At 36.0% G+C, this 23,788-nt stretch overlaps 1 protein-coding gene across 2 annotated transcripts; it reads left to right on the forward strand.

The window, feature by feature from the left end:
- The first annotated feature begins 240 nt into the window (after positions 1-240).
- On the forward strand, positions 241-1,941 carry LOC131054645 (uncharacterized). 2 transcript variants are annotated; one of them, XM_057989191.2, is made up of 5 exons: positions 241-512; positions 596-801; positions 899-1,069; positions 1,191-1,438; positions 1,547-1,941. In XM_057989191.2, exons 1-5 carry the CDS (start codon positions 443-445, stop codon positions 1,791-1,793), a joined length of 942 nt encoding a protein of 313 aa, XP_057845174.2. In that variant the 5' UTR covers positions 241-442; the 3' UTR covers positions 1,794-1,941. The 2 variants fall into 2 exon arrangements, with proteins under 2 accessions (XP_057845174.2, XP_057845173.2); XM_057989190.2 differs by having other exon boundaries at positions 242-512; positions 590-801.
- Positions 1,942-23,788: the final 21,847 nt, after the last annotated feature.

Consider the following 23,788-nt stretch of genomic DNA (forward strand, 5'->3'; position numbering starts at 1 on the left):
ATACTACTACTTCATGCATCATCAAAGATTATCATAATAATCTTGTAGTGGGTAAAAATAAGTTTGTCCTATTTTTTATTATTTATCTACCAATTTGAACCTAATTCATTTCATACCTAATCAACACCATGTGTCAGATTTTAATAAATTATATATTCTTTGTCTATAATAATTAATATGGTTGTTGGGTTGGTAAATATTGGGTAGTCTTAATTTCTTGAAGGATAACTTCAATTGCTTAATTTCTTGAAGAATAACTTCAATTCCTTCGCCTAAGAGACTAATTATAGTAATTGGGTTAGTTTTCTAGAAGAATAACTGCATTCGTCCTTTATTCAATCGATCATCTAACTTATAAAACTTACAAACATTTTCCCCAAGAACAGCATTTCATCAGCTCTCAATAATTTCTCCTTTTCCCAGTCCAGTGCTTCTATTATTCATGGAGAAAATACAACACAAGCATGTTGATGTTGGGAAACTGAAATTACATGTTGCAGAGATTGGATCAGGTATTTCTCACACTCTGTTCAAGGTTTCTTAATGTTCTCTTAATTTATGGCAATGCATTAATGAGCTTTGGTGATAGGTCCAGATGTGCTGCTGCTGCATGGATTTCCTGAAATTTGGTATTCATGGCGTCATCAGATGATTGCCTTAGCAGATGCAGGATTCCATGCAATTGCTCCTGACTTCAGGGGTTATGGACTCTCTGATCAGCCTTCCCAAATAGAGAAAGGCAACTATGTAGACCTGGTGGAGGACATGGCCGGCCTTCTTGATGCCTTTGGCATTCAGAACGTCAGTACCCAAAACTCTATCCAATGAATTTATAGGCCATTGAGATTCTAGAATCCCAAATTCATATATAAAATGCCCGTTTCTGCGAGTTTTACAGGTATTTGTTGTGGCCAAGGATTTTGGAGCAAACATTGCATATTATCTGTGTCTCCTGCACCCTGAGAGAGTGAGAGGCATTGTTGCAATGGGATTCCCTTATATGAGACCAGCCCAAGAAACTCTTCAATTAGATTTGTTACCACAAGGGTATTATATAAGACATTGGAAGGTCTCTTTCTCTTTCCCTATTTCTGTAACTTAATTTCAACACTTAAGCTGGCTTATTTACTGATTTCTTTTTTCCTCCTACTAAAACTTTCAATAAATTTCTCTGTTTTGGGTTTATATAGGAGCCCGGAAGAGCCTTGGCAGACTTTGGGCGTTTTGATACAGAAACAGTGGTAAGGAATATATATACCCTTTTCTCTGGAAGTGAAGTGCCAATGGCAGAAGAGGGTAAAGAGATCATGGACCTCTATGATCCTGCAACTCCTCTGCCATCTTGGTTTACTAACGATGACCTGAAAACATACTCAAGCCTGTATGAGAAATCAGGATTTGCTTTCCCTGTGCAAGTTCCATATATTACTTTTATGAGGTAAATCTCAGAAACTGATTTTTTTGTTTTATTTTTTCTCTGAAACATTCATGAAGGGTGTTCTATCATTTAACTTACATGGTCTGAGTTATGGATGTCAATTCACAGCCACTGGGGAAGATTGGCGGAGTTGACTGATTATACCATTAAAGTTCCAGTACGTCTGATTATGGGTACCAAAGATTTTGTACTGAAATCCCCAGGAATGGAGTGTTATATCAATAGTGATTTCTTGAAATCTCAAGTGTCCAATCTGGAGGTCAAGTTTTTCCCGGAAGGGAGCCATTTTGTTCAAGAGCAATTCCCTGAGGAGGTGAATAAGCTTGTTCTTGGCTTCCTCAACCAGCAGCTGTAATGCACAATGGTACTTCAGGATTAGGCATAAGAGACCAATGTTCATAGTCATAGAAATAAAGAATGATAGCCAAGTAGTTGTTTGTAAGGGGACTAAACATTAAATAACTAGATCTTATATTTTGAGCTGGGCATATTTTTGTGCTATAGATGCTGAAGCATAGAATACATTAATTGTCAATTGCATGTTAAAAGTGCATTACCAATTTAAGAATTCAAAAGATAAATACTTATAATTATAGGTTAAAAGAGAATAAGGGTGTGGATTTATGGATGAGGTTAATTGTTAAGATTTTTTAAGAATATTTTAAAGGAGTTGGTTTCATAAATTTTGTGGCGCAGTTCAAGCTTTCAAATTTATGCAAGTTAGTGGTCTCATGAATTTTATTATTTTACATATTCAATTTCAAAGTAAATAATTACTAGCAATCACACCTTAGTGTGCAATGGGTACGCCGAGGATATCTTTGATATTGTATTTAAGTTAGTTCTGGACGTTGAACAATATATGCATTTAACATTGTAATGTTCCTTTATTTATACAAATTATTTTTGCAAACTCTTTTGAATTGGAAGTAACTAATAATACAATGGTGTTACGAATAAGGGAAATTATCGTATTGTAAAACTTGTACCTGTAGAGTATGAAAACGAGATATAATTAGAAAGTCAAAAATTGTACAACTTTTGTTACATGCTTGATTGTTTAACATTGATTATTGAATAATTGTAGATTTAGTAATTAATATTTTTTTAAAGGAACTATTTGTTGAATTGTTTGTAAGTTGAAAAAGTCTAGATTTAATGTATACATTATAAAGATACAAAAACAAGTGATTTATTGAACAAACCTAGAGATCTTTTCACTTGTAGTAATAATAGAATAGTATTATGAATAAGTGTTCAATTATCCTTTTGTATAATTTGCACATGTAGAGTATGGAAATGAGATATAACTAGAATTTGAATATTGTACAACTTTTGTTACATGCTTGTTTGTTTAACATTGATTATCAAATATTTATAGATTTAGTAATTCAAACAAAATTAAAGGAAGTATTTGTTGAATACTTTGCAAGTTTAAAAAGTATGGTTTTAATGTATACATTTTAAAGTTATGAAAACAAGTTCTTGAGTGAACAAACTTGGAGATCTTTTAACTTGTATTTGTAGAACTAGTATTTGATAATGCAAGCAATCGCTCCTCCTCTTGTTTTTGATGAGCAACATATGGGTTGGTTTGCATGCGTGAATATCTTTTGAATGTGAAGGTGGGGTGTATACGGAGACTTGTGTGTTCACGAACTCTTGAGATAGCTATGAATGTCAATCCTTGATGATCAATGTTTCCGATGTTGATTGTTGCTCATTGGAGTGTGAGCCCCTATGATTTGTGTATAGTTAATGCCCATGCCATTTTTACTAGTATTTGACGGCGAACACCACGACTCACAGGGGTTATAGGAACATTGTCACAACCCTCCTTTATCACCTTTTTTTTTTATTTAAATACAAAACTCTATTATATTCCTTGGATAAATTATTGAATGAATATTGTAAGGGAATAAAAATAATAAACCACACACACATGGAAAATACATATATATTTTTAATTTGTTATTTAATTTCCCTCACCCCAAATTAAGGCACATGTTGTAGGAGGAATAAGAAGCTTCTAGAGGCTTCTCCACCTCCTTGCATGTAACTCCTCCCACTAAGCCTAATCAATTTGCATGGAGGCCAAATTGGGAGAGAATCTCATTTTTTTCAATTAAAAATTAGGTAGTGGGAATTTGAAATTTCTTTTATAAAATAGGTACAAGTTTCAAAATGAGTGTTAGCTATTCTTATCCATAAGAAATTCTGCAAATTCTCCTTTGTAGTCCATTTTTCATTGCAGCCAAGATTTTGTTGGGAGGATTTCTCTTCAATTTGGAGGATCAAGGAAGACTCTACACCATTTTGCAAGCACCCAGGTTCCTTCAAGCTTAGTTTTGTGCATCTTATTCTTGTTGTAGATTAGATTAGATTAAATTATTTTATGAAAATGAAATTCATTTGTGAAATTAGTTTTCAGATTTTGATAAGAATTAGATTAAATGGTTGAAAAAAAAAAAGTAGATTAAATTGTTGATTCATTGTTTAAATTCTTGATATGAAAATTAGTTTCAGATTTTGGAGTAGAGTAAAATGTTTGATAAAAAGTAAAATAAATTGTTGATTCATTGTTTCAGATTTTTGATAAAATTTAGTTTCAGATTTTGGAGTAGATTAAAATGTTTGATAAAAAAAAGTAAAATAAATTGTTGATTCATTGTTTCAGATTTTTGATAAAATTTAGTTTCAGATTTTGGAGTAGAATAAAATGTTTGAAAAAAAAAAGAAGTAGAACAAATTGTTGATTATTAGTTTCAGATTCTTGATAAAAAAGAAAGTAGATTAAATTGCTTGATAAGAATTAGATTCACTGTTTTAAAAAAAAAATTTAGATCCAGATTAAATTGTTTTTTTCCTCTTATTAAATTTTAGATTGATTCTTGCTAAGTAGAACCATCTTTTCATCTCTTTGGTTATTGTTATCTAAATCTCATCCTCTAAAGAGATTTCATTGTGATTATCTCCTCTGTATCTGGTTATATAAATTCTCTGAAGAATAGAAAAGAAATTATTTGAAAACAAGGATAAACTTCACTACAATTTTTCTCTCTGTAATTATTTAATGATTATTCGTATTATCTCTGTGAATATTTCTCTATGACCATTCTAAACTCCCTCCTTGTGATTATTTTCTTTTTGAAAACTCTCTGTGGATTGAACAAAGAGCTCACTGTAAATACCAGTTGAATAAATCCTCCTGAACTCTGAGAATAAATCCTGGAAATAAACAAATTTCCTAAGAAGTCTGGGAATAACTCCCTTCCTGTGATGGTTGGATAAATCTCTCTCCCTCTCTCTTTGTGAATGATAATAATAAAAGTCTGGTTTCTGTAAAGAGACAAAACCAAGAAAAAAAAAAAAACTTAATTATTTTACCTGTTCTTATTTTCTTAAATAAATTATCTTTTGTAAAGAAATTTAAAACCTTATATATATATATATATATATATATATAATCCCAACGTTAATTTACAAATATTAATGTCATAACGTCAATTATTGCATTCACTACCGCGTTCGGCACAGACCCCGAAAATAACCGCACGAACGCAGAATGGCATTACCGAAAACCGGCAGGGTTAGTGGTACCCCCCACTACCCTGCGGTCACTGCAAGTGGCCGCAGGGGAGTGGAGGGGACCATGTGGCCCCGTCAACCCCTACGGGCCTGCACATGCAGGACCGCAGGGAGTGACGGGACCCGTGGTCCCCACCCTCGGTTCTATATATATATAAATAAAACAAGGTTCGGCCATAGGAAAATTTCGATGGAAGGTTTAAATGCTTGATTTAAAATTTAAGTTATTTTGTGAATCATTTTAAATTAAATTTAAATTAATTTTTTTTTTATATACATTTGTTTAGTTAAATTTAATTTCCTTAAAATTAACAAGAGTTTGAATTCAATGTATTATTTCAAATCCTTAGAGAAATGAATGGATTATTTGACCCATGATTTTGGAGATAAGTAAAGTCTCATTATTATTCAATTTGGCCACTCATGAGAAGTTTGTAACCTTATAACTAATTAGTCTTGCGATAAGAGAAAACATTTCTGCATTTTGTATGTAAATGACGTTACTTTTGCATTGCATTATTATTATTTCGTATTCCTTATTTTTTTATGCAATTACTCATAAATTCACGATTATCATTACCATGACAATACACGTGTTAATTCATTTAATAATGGTATTTCTTTTTTTTCAAATAGTATTTAAGGGTTAAGTTATGTACATCCATTTCATAACTATATTTCAAGCATGATGTTAGTTTAGAAAACTAAACAAATGGAGTTGGAAAACTAAAACTAGCAGCGTTCGGTATATACGGTGCCTCTGGGTCACGCTTACGGGTAATGCCGTCGTGTTGAACTACTGCACTTAACGCCTAATAAAGCTGCATTAATGACGTCTGTGGCATCATCACTATAAATCGTCGGGGAGTAATAAGGGACATTTGGAAGTTAAAAATCCAAGGGGCGGGTAATCCCTCTTGGATCGATAATTTAATAAGATAACTTTTAAATGAATTTCACATCCGTTGAGATAAACCATAGTAAACCCCTCTTAGGGATGGTCAAGTTAAAAACTCTCGTGAAACTTACTTATTTATTTATTTATTCTTCTCGAAGGGATATTGATGATTCGCAATTGGGTGACGTTCATGATAAGTATTAGGATCTAGTTATTTTGTTAGGCCACAAGCAATAGGCCATCTTGAGCCTTCGCTTAAGTGCTACCATCGTGGGTAGCAACCGCAGAGAAACTGTCTGGGACACTGACCCTAGAAAGGGTTGCGTACCCACAAAATCAGTTTACATCAAACCATAGATTAGAAAACAGAACTACATACTTTACGCCTTGATCCCGTGCCGAAGCGGGTATGTAGGCAGTCTTGGGACGGAGTTGTCCCTTGTACTCAGGCGTTCGTGGGTGGGGTCTAGGCTTGGTTGAGTAAGAATCCTAATTGAAGGATAAGATAATCAAACTTAATTCAATGCATACTCGGAAGGAATCCCGTATGGATTCGCTTGACTTCCCGAGGCTTTAAGCCAAATTCCGAGGCGGAATTCAAGCTTGTATTATTTTTTAATTACTCCTAAGGACGGCGACCTCAGTGCATTCTTGTTAGAAGAATGTAGTACTTAGTGAGTGGCTCAGGACCCGAATGGTCCCGATGAGTCTAAGTCTCTGGCCAGAGCATCTCCTATCCCGTTTGGATAGATGCCTACCCCGTATGGGTAGATGCCTATCCCGTATTGGATAGATGGAAATTTACGTCCCGTATGGACAATTGCCTAACCCGTATGGCTAGAAGCTCATCCCGAATGGATGAATGCCTAATCCTAATTGGATGGATGCCCAGAGTATGCAATTGAATAAAACATAATAAAAATAAAAAAAAATACTCAATTTTTTTGTTGAATCAATTTTGGTGGGTTATTACAAACATTTTTTGGTTGATTGTGATCCCACATTGGTCCTCTGTAATTTTTGAAGCAAACAACAACAAATAATGGAAGTTGAAGTGGTCTTTCTCCATGTCTATATACAATTGCTTTGACTTTTCCAAGTGCACCATTTACAAGCCATGTTTCCACCCACAAATTTGAACATAACATAACCTTTTGGCCAATACATAGGAGTATGTTAGATTCAAGTTCTTCTTCTTCTAGATTTGAGCATGTTGATCCCCTAAGTTGCTTTGCTATGGATAATGCTATTGGCATTGCTGAAGATAACAACACACGTTTATTATGTGAAGACACAATTTCATTCATTGAAAATAGATGTATGGAGGATGAGAAATGAGATTTCTCTTTAGTTGTGAGTGAGAAGCTTGATCGTGACATTAGAAGTTGCCAATCTACAATTGTAGGCTCTGCATTTCGTAAATTTGAGAGAAGGGCACGAAAACTAATTTGTGTTGGATTGTCTCCAATTTGACAAAATATTTTGTTCAAAGTTATAACTGCTGTGAAAGAACGCCACAGTATTCCCCCATAAGAAGTGGAAGCATACATAGGGATATCTTTGATTGGTGGTAGCTACCCTAAGTCACTGAATATCATGATTGATCATCCTCCAAATGGGATATGATTTTGGCTTGGGAATGCTTCCCGCAATTTGCTGTAGTAGCTTTGGGCCAATGAAACTCATTTCATCTATTAGAATGTATCGAATGAAGTACATGCTCTCTTGGAATGTTGCTAGTGTTTGTCCTTGTAAGGGGGCCATTTCTTTTATTGGTATTCTCAAGCCAGAATGAATTGTTGATGCTTGTATGTTGAATGCTGAGATACCCGTTGGTGCAAGAAGTAGTAGTGGTGATTGGCCAATTGATGTTGAGCTCATCAATGCGATCTTGATGCTTTTAATCAAGTGAGACTTTCCAGTTCCATCTGTTCCTTGAAAAATTATCCTAAGTAGCGACTGCAAAGCAATGGCTTATAGGTGTGAAACAACTATATCATATGCTTTTTTTTGTTCAATAGATAGGTGAAGTTGGGTGTTTTGATTGAGATCAGATGGAGCTTGAAATTTTGGCCGATTTGAGTCTATGAAAGTAGTAGCTATTATTTCTTCTTGTGGATTTACATGAGCCTCTCCCCAATCATGGTTGAGGTCAATTCCATGTCGACCAAGCATGTCAATTTCATCAATGTGCATAGGGAGGCCTAGATATAGACTTGATAAGATTTTTCATTCATCAGGTATATCTTCTTGCATGTGGTCCTTCTGAATAGGTGGACTTCCAGTATTAGTTTCTTCATCTGGTTGCAGAGGTGTGCACCGCACATGCCATGGTTGGTAGTAGCAAGAGAAAGTTGCCCATTTTTCCATAACTTGGTCATTTGATGCACCAATATCATTCTGAATATTGCAAAATGGATGGTATAGTAGTATTTCAGTCCAACAGAATGCTTGGAAAGCTTTGTCAACTTTTGTTGGGATGCTTGTGAATCGTGGATTTACTTGAACAATGGTTGGTGTGGATAGTTCTTTCCATTGGTTGTTCTTGCGAGATGCTTTGAAGGTCCAATTTTGAGTGACTTGAATAAGTGACAATGTTTCTAGATGTGTAGGTCGTGCCATGTAAGCATCTATATAACTTGGGGACGTGGTTGTGGATGTGGGTGAGATTGAAACATGTTGAAAGTTTTTTCGGTTAACATTTAAAGAAACAAATGTCCCGCTACATATGAAGAGTGGTAATTTTAATAGAAGGTGGCAAGTCTCTTGAGCACCAATGTCTCGATCTACAAGAGTATCAATAAGCATTTTTTGAAAAGCAATTGGGGTAGGTTTGTCAGGCTCAAAATTGGTTGAAATGTGAGATACCAAAGCATGGTATGTTTCAGATTTCTATTTGGCTTTTGCTTCATATTTTGCGATATATTTTAGAACTGCATTTATTGAGAGAACAGGTTGGAAATCTACATTGGCCCTCCAAACAGAGAGTATATATGGGTTGTGAAGATTCAAGCGGTCATCATTCCTTGCAGGAGTATGTTTAGGTTGGCTATTGTCATCATTGGAGAGGATTGATTTGTCTTGCATGTTCCAAGAGGCTTTATAACGACAAACAAGAGATGTCCCTTTTTTCCTGAGACAAGTTCGTAGGGTGCACTTTGTGTGGCATTGTCCATGGTTTGCCAATTCACTGTAGTCAGTGGAAGGGTCTGTTGTCATTATCATTCTTGTGTCCATCAAGCAAGGATCGTCAATAGGAGATATGCGAATCATTATGTTTCTTAATTCAATGGTTTTTGGGTTCCATGAAGAGACATATCTATCAATATAGTCAAGTGCATTTTGTACTGATTGAATGTTATTCCATTGTAATTTTTCAAAGTCAGATGCTTCATGGAGCCAAATGAAACCATGGATATGTGTAGATACTTTGTGTTGCCACTCATACCTGTGAAAGGAATTTTTAGTTTAAGTAATATAAGTAACAAGTTATAGTACAAGATTACAATAGTTTAAGAATTATACCTATACCAATAGTCTTTTGCACCAAGGAGTTTTTCCAACACCTCTTTATGGAATGTTGTAAATTTGTGGTGCATGTATACTGCAGTAAGGTGTGGGTTTTGAACTATATTTTGTATCCTCCATCTAGAAGCTGCATATGGATTTGTAGGTGCATTGGATGGCATGATACTATGCAAGTCTGGCCATTTTGTATCTGTTGCACTAAGGGTGAAGAATAGTGCTGGGCAACCAATCTAAATAACCATGTCTAAGAGCTCTCCTCTATGTTGGTTCCAGAACAGGTGTGTGCCACGAATCGATGAGGTAAACCGCATAAGTTGGTCAGCAAGCTTGTCATCAGGCAAGTCCTTTTGTCTTTAGCGTAGATCAGAAATCGTTGTTAGTAGAGAATCATCTAGTTGTCTTTGCACAAAAATAGAGGATGTGGCTTGATGTTGATGACACATCAGTATGTTTAGTATGAAGTATCTAAATTGTGAGTGTTGCCCAAATATATTATCATGGTATCGTAGAAGATGTAGAGCATATTCATCTAACTTAACTTCTTTGATGCGTTTTTGTTTGAATATAGCGCTTCCTTTTGGAAACAAAGTGGGAAATGCCATTGCAAACAATTCTTCAGTGGTGTATTTATTTATGGGGGATGGAGAAATGGGTGGCCAATTTAGAGTAGTAGTTGATCATCATTTCCCTAGTTGTAGTAAAGAGTGCACCTCTTCAACCTCAACCTCTCTAAGTGCAGGTGGAATATTTGCCACAAATGAAGATTGTTATTCCATGTTCTCTTGTAATGCATCATCCTCTGTAATATCTGATTGTGTGAACTCTACATCTCTTGGATCAGTGGTTGAAGTTGTTGCATATAGAAGGTTCAAGATGTTAGTAGAGGCAATGGGTAAAGATGTTAATGCAAGTTCATCTAACTTTACATCTTTATAATATGGGTCATTGATTATCTTATATTTCAGTGCTTCATGAAAACGATCTCTACTAACATAAAATTTGTATTTTTGTTGCCCAATGCTTTCCTTGTTTACTATTATTATATCCAACTCATGTATAAGCCTTGGTAAGTAGGATGTAATTGTAGTAATATCTTGAGGAAAAAAAATAGTGTGGCCACTATATTTGAGTTGCCCTCCCCTAGCATAAGTAACTTGAAGTAATGGGCTAATGGTGCAGGAGCACCCTTCCAAACTCTTCCTCCTTCTTTGTTTTGTTGGTGCTATGCTTCTTATGAAGCCATTGTATATAAAATAAAGAGCCATGTGCTCATAGGTCCTAGTTAGGGTCCTAGTTGAGTTCTTAGGGTCATGAGTCAAATTTGAGTAATTTTGGAAATAGAAGGTATGTGTGCCTTAGTGGTGTTTAGGGGTCCTTAATAGTATGTTTATGTCCTTAGGATAGCCCAAAATAGGCCTAGGGGTCATGAAATGCAACATTGGGAAAGTTGCTCAAAAGTTGCAAAAGTTGCATGACAACTTTTAAAAGTTGTCAAGCAACTTTTCCACCATAAGGTCAAGACCCTTATTGTAGCGTGGACAACCCTAAAATGGGCACACAAACTGAGGAGAGGGTGGTATAAGTATTTTCAAACCCTAATTGAATGAAAAAAATGTCAAAAATTATATGGCCCAAGCAAACTCAATTGACTGTGACTATTTTGTTGGTTACCAGTTAGCTTGAATGAAGCTACCGAGCAAGTTAATGGATTGATTTTCATACCAAGATATGTTGATTGTCTTCTATGGTGTAAATGCTTTCTTTTTGAGTACTTAGTTTAGGTTTTGGTTTACTAGAGGAGTGTCTTTGTAAATATTTTGTTAATTGTCTTCTCACTGTCCAGTTTTGGACCGGTTTGTATAAATGGATGCATAACTCCATTCCCCATTGTGGGACCACCATGAAACCATGGGGAATGAGAGTGAAGACCTTGTAATATAGTCCAATGCAAGCTAGGCCCTTGAAAATGCAAGGAAGCCATTTGAAGACCCATTCCTAGGCGAGACTGGACAGTGCTCGGTTAGGAATGGTTGTTGGTGTAGAGGTTTTGGAGAGAAAGGTTGGTCAGAGCAGAGTACACCTTTTGGAGGAGGTGTAGAGGAGTGTGTGAAGCACCATTGGTGTGAAGGAGGAGCCTCCACCAATCCAAACAAGGTGGCTAAAAATCAAAACATTCACTGTGACCCAGACAGACCATAAAACCCTCACAAAAACCCTTAAAAACCCCAAAATTTGCCCAAGGCACTGTACGGCCACTTGGAGGCCCAAAACTAGATAAATCCTTAAGCTTCTGCCTACTAAATGGTAGTCCATTTTGGGAGTTTGGGCAATTTGTGCATCGATTGTGAGAGGGAGCCCTAAAAGTCTGGGTAGGAGGCCTAATTGGTCCTAATCCTTGTAGCCCTATTTTGTAGACAAAACACAAAATAGTGAAACTGGTAGGAGGGATGAAGGTTGTAACTTCTTGGGGGCACATGGATGGATGTAAAACATGGTTTAAGACCCATCCCAACCTTGCTAAGACCTTGGATGGTGTAGAACAAGCCTAGCCCTTATTTGCCATAGTAAGGGGTTTTGAGTCTCATGAGCAGGTGAGAGCTTAGGAGAAGCATTGCAACTCATTGGTGGGTGGAATTGGGCAAGGTCAGGGGATTCCTCAAGCAAAGGAAGTCCTAGAGACCCTAGGGTGTGTAGAGAACACTAGGTGATCCAAGGAAAGGATCTAAGAGCATAGACTAGGCTAGTCTATCCCTAACCCCATCCTGTCAGATTGGTATCAGAGCTAGTTAAAGATTTGTTGGACTGTGTATGTCTCTATATACTAGTGAATCAGTAGGGGAGAGTAGAATGGTCACTAATGCAGAGTTGGCTAGAGAGGTAGAAGAGAAGAAGGAGAAGAATAGACTCCTTGAAGATGCTACGAGTGAGATAAGGAACAAGCTGCAAAAAGTGGTTGATTAGAGGGCACATGAACTTTGGGATTTAGACAACTATGATAGAGGCAAGAAGATTATAGCCCTTGATGACACCATACCTGAACCAGACCCCTTAATCATTGAAGAACCTTTTGTAAAGGCTATCAAGGCTTTGAATACAAAAGCTTTTGAAGGATTGCCACATTTCAGTGGAAGGATGGACATTGACACCATCATGGAATGGATTGAGGGCATGGAAAACCACTTTGAGTGTAAAGGAGTGACAGAGGCTCAAAAGGTTAAGGTTGCCAAATCAAGACTAAGGGGAGCAGCTTTGACATGGTGGAAGTACCTACAAGAAGAAAGAGTTAGCATGGGGAAGCTACCTATTGCTAATTGGAAGGCCATGGTGAGTAAGGTCAAGGATAACTACTTGCCAGAGGATTATGAAGTTCAAATTCATAAGAAGAGATAGGGATTGAAACAAAAAGACCTTGATGTGACCTCCTACACTGAAGAATTTCAAAAACTTTGCCTTAGATCCAAAGTCCAAGAAGATGAATCTATTAAGGTGGCTAGGTATCTAAGCGGCCTAAAGTGGAACATTCAAGAGGAGATAAGCCTATGGACTCCTACTACTGTTCAAAAATGCCATCAACTTGCTGTCAAGGTGGAAGAGAGGAACAAAAGGAAAGGAGACTCCAATAATAGGGGTAAAGGCAGAGGTAGAGAACAAATGAATCACCGAGGTGGTTACCAAAGCAAGTCAAATGAGCAGAGGAACCAAGGAGAAGCCAAGTTGACTGAACATGGTAGTGAAACCAATCTTAGAGGGGGCCATTCTAGAGGAAGAGGTGCACAAGGTGGTCCAAGTAGGGGTAGAGGTACCAGCAAAGGTAACTGCTACTTTGCAACTATGAAATGTTACAACTGTGGATAGTTGGGACACCCGACATATAGATGCCTTGACAAGCCTACATCACCAAATAGTGGAAAGAGGGTTGCTTATGCCCATGAAGACTCTTCAAGAAGCAAGACACCTGATGTGGACCAGATTGAATTAGAGATTGGTGAGAATCTGATGTTCAATAGGATTTTGATCAGACAGCCAGTTAAGGAGGAACCCAAACATAGGAGAGCATTGTTTAGGGTGAGGTGCAAAGTTCTTGGTAAAGTGTGCAAGGTGATAGTTGATTCAGGCTCAACTGACAACATCATATCAGAAGAGGTAGTTAGGAAGTTGAAACTCACAAGAATACCCCACACTAGCCCTTACAAGGCAACTTGGTTGAACAAAGGACAAAGTGTGCTTGTCAATGAATAGACTTGGGTAGAGTTTGCTATTGGAGGATATAAGGATAAGATCCTTTGTGATGTGTTGCCTATGGATGCTTGCCATTTGCTGCTAGGAAGACACTGGCAATTTGATAGGAAGTTGATCTATGATGGAGAGGAGAACTCCATATCATTCAAGAAGGATAGCAAGACCTTCAAGATCCAGTCTTTGACAAAGGATGAAGAGGGAACTTCAAAAACACCTAGTGTCTTATTGGCTACTGGTAAAGAGTTCTTAAACTTGCTACATGAGCAAAAGATAGTGAAGTGTGCCATCTTTGTGAAACCAAAGGAGGAAGAAGATAAGTTGTAGACAGAGGTACCTAAGGAAGTCAAACAAGTGCTGCAAGAGTATAAGGACATAGTGAGTGATGAAGCACCTGCAACACTCCCACCAAGAAGGTCTATAAGCCATCAAATAGACTTTGTTCCTAGTGCATCCCTACCAAACAAAGCTGCATACAAACTCACACCGGATCAAAACAAGGAGGTAGCAAGGCAAGTGCAGGAGTTATTGGAACAAGGTCTGATTAAGAAGAGTATCAGCCCATGTGCAGTCCCGGTAGTGCTAGCATCCAAAAAAGGAGGTAAGTGGAGACTATGTACCGACTCAAGGGCGATAAATAGGATCACCATAAGGTATAGGTTTCCTATCCCTAGAATAGAGGATTTGATGGACTATGTAAGAGGTGCTATATATTTCACCAAATTGGACCTTAAAAGTGGTTATCACCAGATTAGAATCAAGGAGGGAGATGAGTGGAAGATTGCTTTCAAGACCACATAAGGCTTGTATGAATGGCTTGTGATGCCATTTGGACTCACCAATGCTCCAAGCACCTTCATGAGTTTGATGAATGAGGTGTTGAAAGACTTCATAGGCAGATTTGTGGTGGTGTACCTAGATGACATTCTCATCTATAGCAGAACCAAAGAGGAGCATCTTGAGCATTTGAGATTAGTCTTAGAGAGGTTGGATGAGGAGAAGTTATTCGTCAACCTAGAGAAGTGTGACTTCTTGAAGCAGGAGTTGATCTACTTAGGATTTGTGGTGTCAAAAGGAACCTTGAAGATGGATCCAAGCAAAGTGGAGGCAATCTTGAATTGGCCTGCACCTAGAACAAGGACTGAAGTCAGGAGTTTCCATGGATTAGCTCAATTCTATAGAAAGTTTGTGAGGAAATTCAGTGGAATATGTGCACCAGTCCTTGACACCATTAAAGGAGGCCTTAAAACTAAGTTTAAATGGATTCAGAAGGCTGACAAAGCATTTCAATTGTTGAAGCAAGAAGTAGCCACAAAACCTATCCTACTCCTACCTACTTTTGACAAGCTATTCACATTGGAGTGTGATGCAAGTGGAACTGCAGTAGGGGGTGTATTGAGTCAAGAGGGAAGACCTATGGCATTTTTCAGTGAGAAGCTTAATGAAGCAAAGAAGAAGTACTTAGCTTATGACCTAGAGTTGTATGCATTGGTTCAATCTCTAAAAAAATGGAGGCATTACCTACTCCCAAATGAATTTGTGGTGTTCACCGACAACCAAGCATTGAGTTACATTAACACTCAAGAGAAGCTTAGCAATAGACACTTGAAATGGATGGAATACCTCCAATCCTTTACCTTCACCATCAAGCATAAGAAGGGGCAACTCAACAAGGTGGCAGATGCATTAAGCAGGAAGTTGTTGACAGTTCAAGAACTATAGTTGCAGAGCATAGGAATAGAGAGTTTCAAGGATCTCTATGAAGGAGATGAAGACTTCTCATCAGCTTACAAGGTTTGCAAGGAGTTTGAGAACCATTTCCATGGTCAGTATGCAGATTACACTCTCCAAAATGGTCTCTTGTTCAAAGGTAATCAGTTGTGTGTACCAAGAGGATCCATGAGGGAGAACCTCATCCAAGAGAAACACAATGGCAGTTTAAGTGGACACTTTGGGATCAACAAAACCTTGGATTTAGTACAGAGGTACTACTATTGGCCAAAGATGCCAAGAGATGTGAAAAGATATGTAGAACAATGTGGTGTGTGCGAAAGAGCAAAGGGAGGATCAAGAAATGCTGGTCTCTATCAACCATTGTCGGTCTCAAATAGGCCTTGGGAATGCATAAGCATGGACTTTGTGGTAGGACTTCCCAAGATGAAGATAGGTATGGACAACATCTATGTGGTAGTATATATTTCATTCCATGTAGAACTACAACCATTTCATTCCATGTAGAACTACACATGATGCTAGCTACGTTGCACATCTTTTCTTTAAGGAGATTGTTAGGATTCATGGACTCCCTTTAAGCATTATTTTAGATAGGGACAACAAGTTCATGGGCCATTTTTGGCAAACATTATGGAGGAGACTTGGAACTAATCTCTCATTTAGCTCAGCTTACCATCCACAAACAGATGGTCAAACTAAAGTCATTAACAGGGTGTTAGGCAACTTGTTGAGATGTTTAACTAAGGAGTATGGGCAGACATGGGACCTAATCATTCCTCAAGTGGAGTATGCATATAATGATAGTGTGAATAGGACCACTGGTAGAAGTCCTTTTGAGGTTGTCTATGGTAGACATCCAAGAGGAGTATGTGAGTTGAGAGACCTAGGTACCTTGGAGATGAAGAGTGGGCAAGCAGAGGACTTCACTCAAACCATCAAAGAAGTTCAAGAGCAAGTTAAGAAAGCCATCCTTGAATCCACTCAAAAACTGAAGGCCAAAATGGATGAGAAAAGGAGAGAGGTTCAGTTCAAGGTGGGTGACTATGTGATGGTACATTTAAGCAAAGCTAGGATGCAAAGTGGTAAGCCTACCAAATTGCAGATGAAGAGGGTAGGACCTTGTAGAATTCTAGAAAAATATGGTGAGAATGCCTATAAGGTTGATATTCCTTTAGAATTAGCCATCTCACCAGTCTTTAATGTTGCTGATTTGATCATGTACAAAGGTGAGATAGAAGGGCAGACTGAGAACCAAGCCAAGGTGCTGCAGGACCTAGATGTTAATGTATTACCACAGGTGAAGAAACCTATAGCAGAGGAGATCTTGGAGTCAAGCATGAAGAAGTCCACTAGACATCAGGTCTACATGGAGCACTTGGTGAAGTGGGCAGGCCAACCGGTATTTGAAGCTACCTGGGTGGAGGAGAGCAAGTTCAATACACTTGGCATAGACCCGACTCTCATCTCTTCTTCTATTTCTTAGTTGTGTGCAGAGGGGGAGTATGGTGTAGGAGCACCCTTCCAAACTCTTCCTCCTTCTTTTTTTTTGTTGGTGCTATGCTTCTTATGAAGCCATTGTATATAAAATAAAGAGCCATGTGCTCATAGGTCCTAGTTAGGGTCCTAGTTGAGTTCTTAGGGTCATGAGTCAAATTTGAGTAATTTTGGAAATAGAAGGTATGTGTGCCTTAGTGGTATTTAGGGGTCCTTAATAGTATGTTTATGTCCTTAGGATAGCCCAAAATAGGCCTAGGAGTCATGAAATGCAACATTGGGAAAGTTGCTCAAAAGTTGCATGACAACTTTTAAAAGTTGTCAAGCAACTTTTCCACCATAAGGTCAAGACCCTTATTGTAGCACGGACAACCCTAAAATGGGCACAAAAACTAAGGAGAGGGTGGTATAAGTATTTGCAAACCCTAATTGAATGAAAAAAATGTCAGAAATTGTACGGCCCAAGCAAACTCAATTGACTGTGACTATTTTGTTGGTTACCAGTCAGCTTGAATGAAGCTACCGAGCAAGTTAATGGATTGATTTTCATGCCAAACTATGTGGATTGTCTTATATGGTGTAAATAATTTATTTTTGAGTACTTATTTTAGGTTTTGGTTTATCGGAGGAGTGTCTTTGTAAATATTTTGTTAATTGTCTTCTCACTATCCAGTTTTGGACCGGTTTGTATAAATGGATGATAACTCCATTCCCCATTGTGGAACCACCATGAAAGCATGGGGAATGAGAGTGAAGACCTTGTACTATAGTCCAATGCAAGCTGGGCCCTTGAAAATGCAAGGAAGCCATTTGAAGACCCATTCCTAGGCGAGACTGGACAGTGCTTGGTTAGGAATGGTTGTTAGTGCAGAGGTTTTGGAGAGCAAGGTTGGGCAGAGAAGAGTACACCTTTTGGAGGAGGTGTAGAGGAGTGTGTGAAGCACCACTAGTGTGAAGGAGGAGCCTCTACCAATCCAAACAAGGTGGCTAAAACTTAAAACATTCACTGTGACCCAGGTAGACCATAAAACCCCCACAAAAACCCTTAAAAACCCCAAAATTTGCCCAAGTCATTGTACGGCCACTTGGAGGCCCAAAACCAGATAAATCCTTGAGATTTTTCCTAATGAATGGTAGTCCATTTTGGGAGTTTGGGCAATTTGTCCATCGATTGTGAGAGGGAGCCCTAAAAGTCTAGGTAGGAGGCCTAATTGGTCTTAATCCTTGTAGCCCTATTTTGTAGGCAAAACACAAAATAGTGAAACCGGTAGGAGGGATGAAGGTTGTAACTTCTTGGGGGCACATGGATGGATGTAAAACATGGTTTAAGACCTATCCCAACCTTGCTAAGACCTTGGAAGGTGTAGAACAAGCCTAGCCCTTATTTGCCATAGTAAGGGGTTTTTAGTCTCATGAGCAGGTGAGAGCTTAGGAGAAGCATTGCAACTTATTGGTGGGTGGAATTGGGCAAGGTTAGGGGATTCCTCAAGAAAAGGAAGTCCTAGAGACCCTAGGGTGTGTAGAGAACACCAGGTGATCCAAGGAAAGGATCCAAGAGCATAGACTAGGCTAGTCTATCCCTAACCCCATCCCATCAGCTAACCCTTGCAATTAACATCTCCTCAATTTGAGATAGTCTTTGCAAATAGATAGGTTGCTGATCAGGATCCATATTGTTCCATTTTGAGAATCGATGACCATTCTTTTCTAATGTGCATCTATAACAAGTAGTAATTCCATCACATTTCTTAGTTTTGATGCTTGGATATCTTTCCATACAAGCCAAACATGTTGACATGTTTGAGAGGCTATCCAACTTTGAACGAAATTTATTTCTAGCAATGTAATAATTTTGAAAGAAAGGTGATGGAGGTTGCATTTGGGCAAAAGGGTTGGGCTCAATTATTTGTTGTAATTGAGGTGGATGTGATGGTAGACGGAAAGGATTATTAGATGAAGAGAATGCAGATGTGGAAGATTCATCAGGAAGGATGTGTTGGTTTTCTCGTCTTCTTTTGTTAATACTATCTTTCCTTGCATGGTATCGTATGCATTGCATTTCATTTCGGCGAGCATGCTTTTCTTGCATCTTTCATTGTGTTCTTCCATTTGAAGTTCCTTTGAGAATTAGGAGAATGTGATCTATCTATAAATGATGATCATGTAAATAGTATATATATAAAGAATGAAATAATGTGAATTGAAAGCATCTAGGTATTTGTAAGAATTATTTTTTGTGTTATTTTACAAAAAAATCTGCATGCATAATTTTAAATAATTTAGTCAACTATTATAACCAAACTTATGAGATAATACAATGTGGCATATAATTAAAGTAACACAAAATATCTTGATACATAAGATTAGAAAAGAGTCTAAATACTTGCTATGTAACCAATGTAAATAATAATAAGGCTCCTAAGAAATAATTGATATCAATTTACTTCTAGTTTCTCTTGAACTAATGCCAAATCCTTTGCAAAATTATAAAGAGATAAACTAACTATTTCTTCCACTTGAAGTAATTTTATGTTTATCTTAAGATGGATCTTAAAAATCATAATCTTATCAATTTAAAATTTTACAAGAGAGCGAATGTTTTCTCCTAAAATATACTTCAATTAAAATTAGTATTTAAATTTTCTAACAAAGTGATCATAGGAGAGATTTGTTGAAAACTCATTTTCTTAATAAAGTTAATAATCCTATAAATGAGACATTGAATTCTAACTTTATTCAATTCACATAGATATGCAAACATAATTTGAAAGGACATGGGTGCCCAACTATTATATATAATCTTAGAACATAACAAGTTATGGAAATAGAACTGTGTACATAACAAAAAGTAAGAAATGTTTTGAGGTACAAATCAATATATGACTGCAATTCCACATGTACTAAGATTTAAATGTAATCAAGCTAAAATAGCTTAACAACTATAATAATGATCCTTTGTGTTTCATGCCCACCAAATGGGATTATTTTGATTTTGAGATCAAGTAGAAACTGACAATTGATTACATTGTCTAAGATTTGTTTAGCACCATTAGGCTATGCTAGTAGAAGTTGAAAATCTTCTGCGCCAACACCCAACAAAGTCTGGTCCTTCAAATGTGATAAGTTTAATGAGTTCACCTGTTTCATCTTGCAAGTCAATTTTTAGCATATAGCTAAAATCAAATTCAAAGAGATCAATATAACACTTCAGGCATCATAATGTATTTGGTGAAGTCTGGATTACTTTTTTCTTGCATTTTTTATTGTCCACAATATGAGGACAAGAAAGGTAGTAAAGTTTATCGACATGGAGTTTTGAGATAGTGGCCTTTACACACACATTCTCCTCCTTAGAAATGCTTCTATTTTTTATAGAAGAAATAGCTTGTAGATTTTTAAAGTTGTGGGAGGAAAGGTGGCTCTTTGACGATAAAAGGGAATGATGGTCAATTTCTTTGGTAGCATACCATGTTTTCAATGTTGACGCTTCCAATATTTTGGGATTGATTACAATTGTAGTGGAAAATATGGTGTCAAGTTCTTTTCCATGCCAGGAAATTATACAGGTAGATTTGATTAAAAGGGTTGGGCGAGTTGTTTCTATGGACATTTCAGAGATTTGGTTACCTTCAATTTGACAATGACGACCCCAAAGTTTAACTTCAACAATACAATTTGAGGTGTCTATGATTGTAACAATATATTTTGTTGTTTCGGTGCCATCCCTTTTGCGTATGGTTGATGTTCTAGAGATAGATACAAGAATTCCAATGACATCTACAAGGTTATTAATAAGTAATGATTCCAATGAATCTATGCTCTTTATATCAAAGCTGTGCATGGGTATGGTAGAGTCTATGGATGTGGATGTAATTATGGTAGATGAGTTGTGGAGGAATATTTCAAAAGGGTTTGTGGAGCTACTATATTTGGTGTTGGAAAATTTAACACAACCATTGGAGATCACATAAAGACTATTAGATTGAATAGCATGGTAGAACTCATCAACAAGTTCATTGAAACAAGTCACATGTATTTTAGTTCCTACTTTGTCAATAAAATCAAAGCCAAAAACTTTCCCATCACATCCAACATTTTTATATTCATGGATGGGACCCTCAATTGACCATTGCTTATGATATGGGCTCAATGTTTTGATGGGGATTATTGTAAAAGGGGACAAGGTTTGTTCATATGTAGGCCTTCTAGATTGTTGGAAGGAACATTTTTTAGATGTATCAGATTCGGGTGGGTTTTGAGAGCTGCTTGATGGAATGAAGTTGGTAGCTTGTAGAAGAGGAATTGGTGTTCCAACTATTTTTGCATTATTTAAAATTATTTTCAAGCTATTAATTGCAATAGCCCTGCAATGAAAAGAGATTTAAATTTAGTAAGGAGATATAGATGAATAAATGAGAACTTTAAAAATAATAGTATGCAATTGTGGACATACGTGAATTTGTGGAACTTCTTGCAAGTATATTCACTCAAGCAAATGATGGAACCTTTGACTAAAGCATCCTCCAAAACAAGCTTGTTGAATTGGTTAGGAAGCAGAGAAGGATGTGTATGTACACCATCAGAGAGGTGTAATCGATATTTCACATTCGCAAATCCTTGTTTTATGGACTCTACACATGTTACCTGTAGAGAAGGATCAAAAATAGACATGCCCGCAAGAATGTTGACAATTGCATTTGTAGTTAATGTTGTCATGGTGGCAAATGTTTTCCTGTGAATCATTTGATAAATTTTATTTATTATTTGTAGTTAGGTATATAGACATAAATAATAATTAAAAAATTGAAATCCAAAGCTAAGTAAAAATGAAATATATATAAGTAAATGCAAAGTTAACCTATATGAAAATATTAATTTCTAAAATTTATAATAAATATATAATAATTTGAAAACTTCATAAGAAATAATACATTCATTTAATTATTGAATAATTTAAAAAATAGATATTTATCCTTTCTACTCATCCTCTCATGTCTTGCATATGGTTCCTATTTTTTATAGGGTAAAACTTATTTTAATTAAATCATAGTGCATAAGAACTCACATCTATTTATGTTGTGGATGAATTTGAGGAAATAAAGCATATTTATTTTTTTTACATAATAGAAATTTTATTTATTTATTTAATTTAATTTTATAAAATACTCTCACAAAATTATAAAATAGTTTTTAATCTTGTTTTATAAAATGACAAATTGTGATAGATTGAAAATAACAATAAAGAGGGGAAAAAACATGGAATGAGCTCAAACTATTATAATTTACTATGATTTATTTCTATTTTTCACTTAAATCTCTATCCACTAGTAAAACTTTTATTTATTTAATAAAAAATAATCTTTCTCAATCCCAACTGACCAATGAGGAAAAAAGAATGTTGAGTGACAAGGAAAATGGGAATAATTAAAATTTGTGAATTATGGTCATGGCATGTTTAATCTTGTTTTATAAAATGACAAATTGTGATTTATTTCTATTTTTCACTTAAACCTCTATCCACTAGTAAAACTTTTATTTATTTATTTATTTATTTTTGATAAAATACTCTCACAAAATTATAATATTATTTTAGAAATGGATACTCTGCTTTGCTTACACAAAAAATCTTTCTCAATCCCAACTAGCCAATGAGGAAAAAAGAATGGTTGAGTGACGAGGAAAATAGGATTAATTAAAATTTGTGAATTCAATATCCATCCAGTAGTAAAACTTTTATTTATTTATTTAATTTTTTATAAAATTCTCTCACAAAATTATAATATTATTTTAAAAATGGATACTCTGCTTTGCTTAAAAAAAATCTTTGTCAATCCCAACTGGCCAATGAGGAAAAAAGAATGTTGAGTGACGAGGAAAATAGGATTAATTTAAATTTGTGAATTCAATATCGATGGTCATGACAAGTTCAATCGTCTTGCATCAATTTTAGAAGATGTAAACCATTGATCTTCAGAGTTAACTCAATTACTTCAAATAGGGTACGCCTTCGACGTAATTAAAAAAATAATTGATAGGAATTTAAAAATTTCAAATAATTGACAAATAAGGAGAAAAAATCTTAAGGTGGCACGCCAATTTTCTAGCCCCCACCTTAAGTGTAAGACACAAATTTTGAAACTAAAAAGTAGGGCAACTATTATTCAAATAAGGATTTTAATTAATCTTGTGGCATCTTTTTGTTTTGCTTGAAGAGACCCCCCACTTCTTCAAGATAGATTTTAAAGCTCCAAATAACTATAACTTGCCAATTTTTTTGAACAATAATCAACTTTGTTTAAATAAAAGGAAAAAGATAAAATTGTTCTATGATATTTATTAACTTTTTAACTTTTTACCTTTTATTAATAAAATTATTCTATGACATTAATTAAGTAAGTTGTTTTTTTTATAAAAGACAATAAGCTTGAAATATATTAATATAAGGTAATAATGACACATATAGATAATAAAATGAAAAGAACCCTACATTCCACCCAAAACTGGAGTTGATAAGCACTACCTCCACCTAAATAGAAACCACCTAATCCAAATATTGACTCAGAATTATATGCAAAGTAGACATATACAAATGAAAGTAAGAGATGGACCACCCATCACATTCTATCACAAATCGAAACTATCATCTTATGTTATACACTCCAAGATTAGACCAAAACAATTAACATATTCAAGACAAAGTGCAACAAAATGATTGTGTTAGAAACATTCTTTAATTAATTAATCAATAAAATATAAAGATGTAATTCTTCAAACTAAGTTCTTATATATTATCATATAGGGAAGGATAAAAGATTGAAACATTGAACTCCAAATTGTTAAACTAAAACTCTCAATTTTCAATTAGAAAATAC

This window comes from Cryptomeria japonica, chromosome 8 (genome assembly GCF_030272615.1).
Source record: "Cryptomeria japonica chromosome 8, Sugi_1.0, whole genome shotgun sequence".
Classification (NCBI taxonomy): domain Eukaryota; kingdom Viridiplantae; phylum Streptophyta; class Pinopsida; order Cupressales; family Cupressaceae; genus Cryptomeria; species Cryptomeria japonica.

Coding starts and splice junctions, on each gene's coding strand:
- LOC131054645 (XM_057989190.2), top strand. CDS start 443: ATGGAGAAAATACAACACAAGCATGTTGATGTTGGGAAACTGAAATTA. Junction 802..898: donor ATGCCTTTGGCATTCAGAAC/GTCAGTACCCAA, acceptor CGAGTTTTACAG/GTATTTGTTGTGGCCAAGGA. Junction 1,439..1,546: donor CCATATATTACTTTTATGAG/GTAAATCTCAGA, acceptor GTCAATTCACAG/CCACTGGGGAAGATTGGCGG.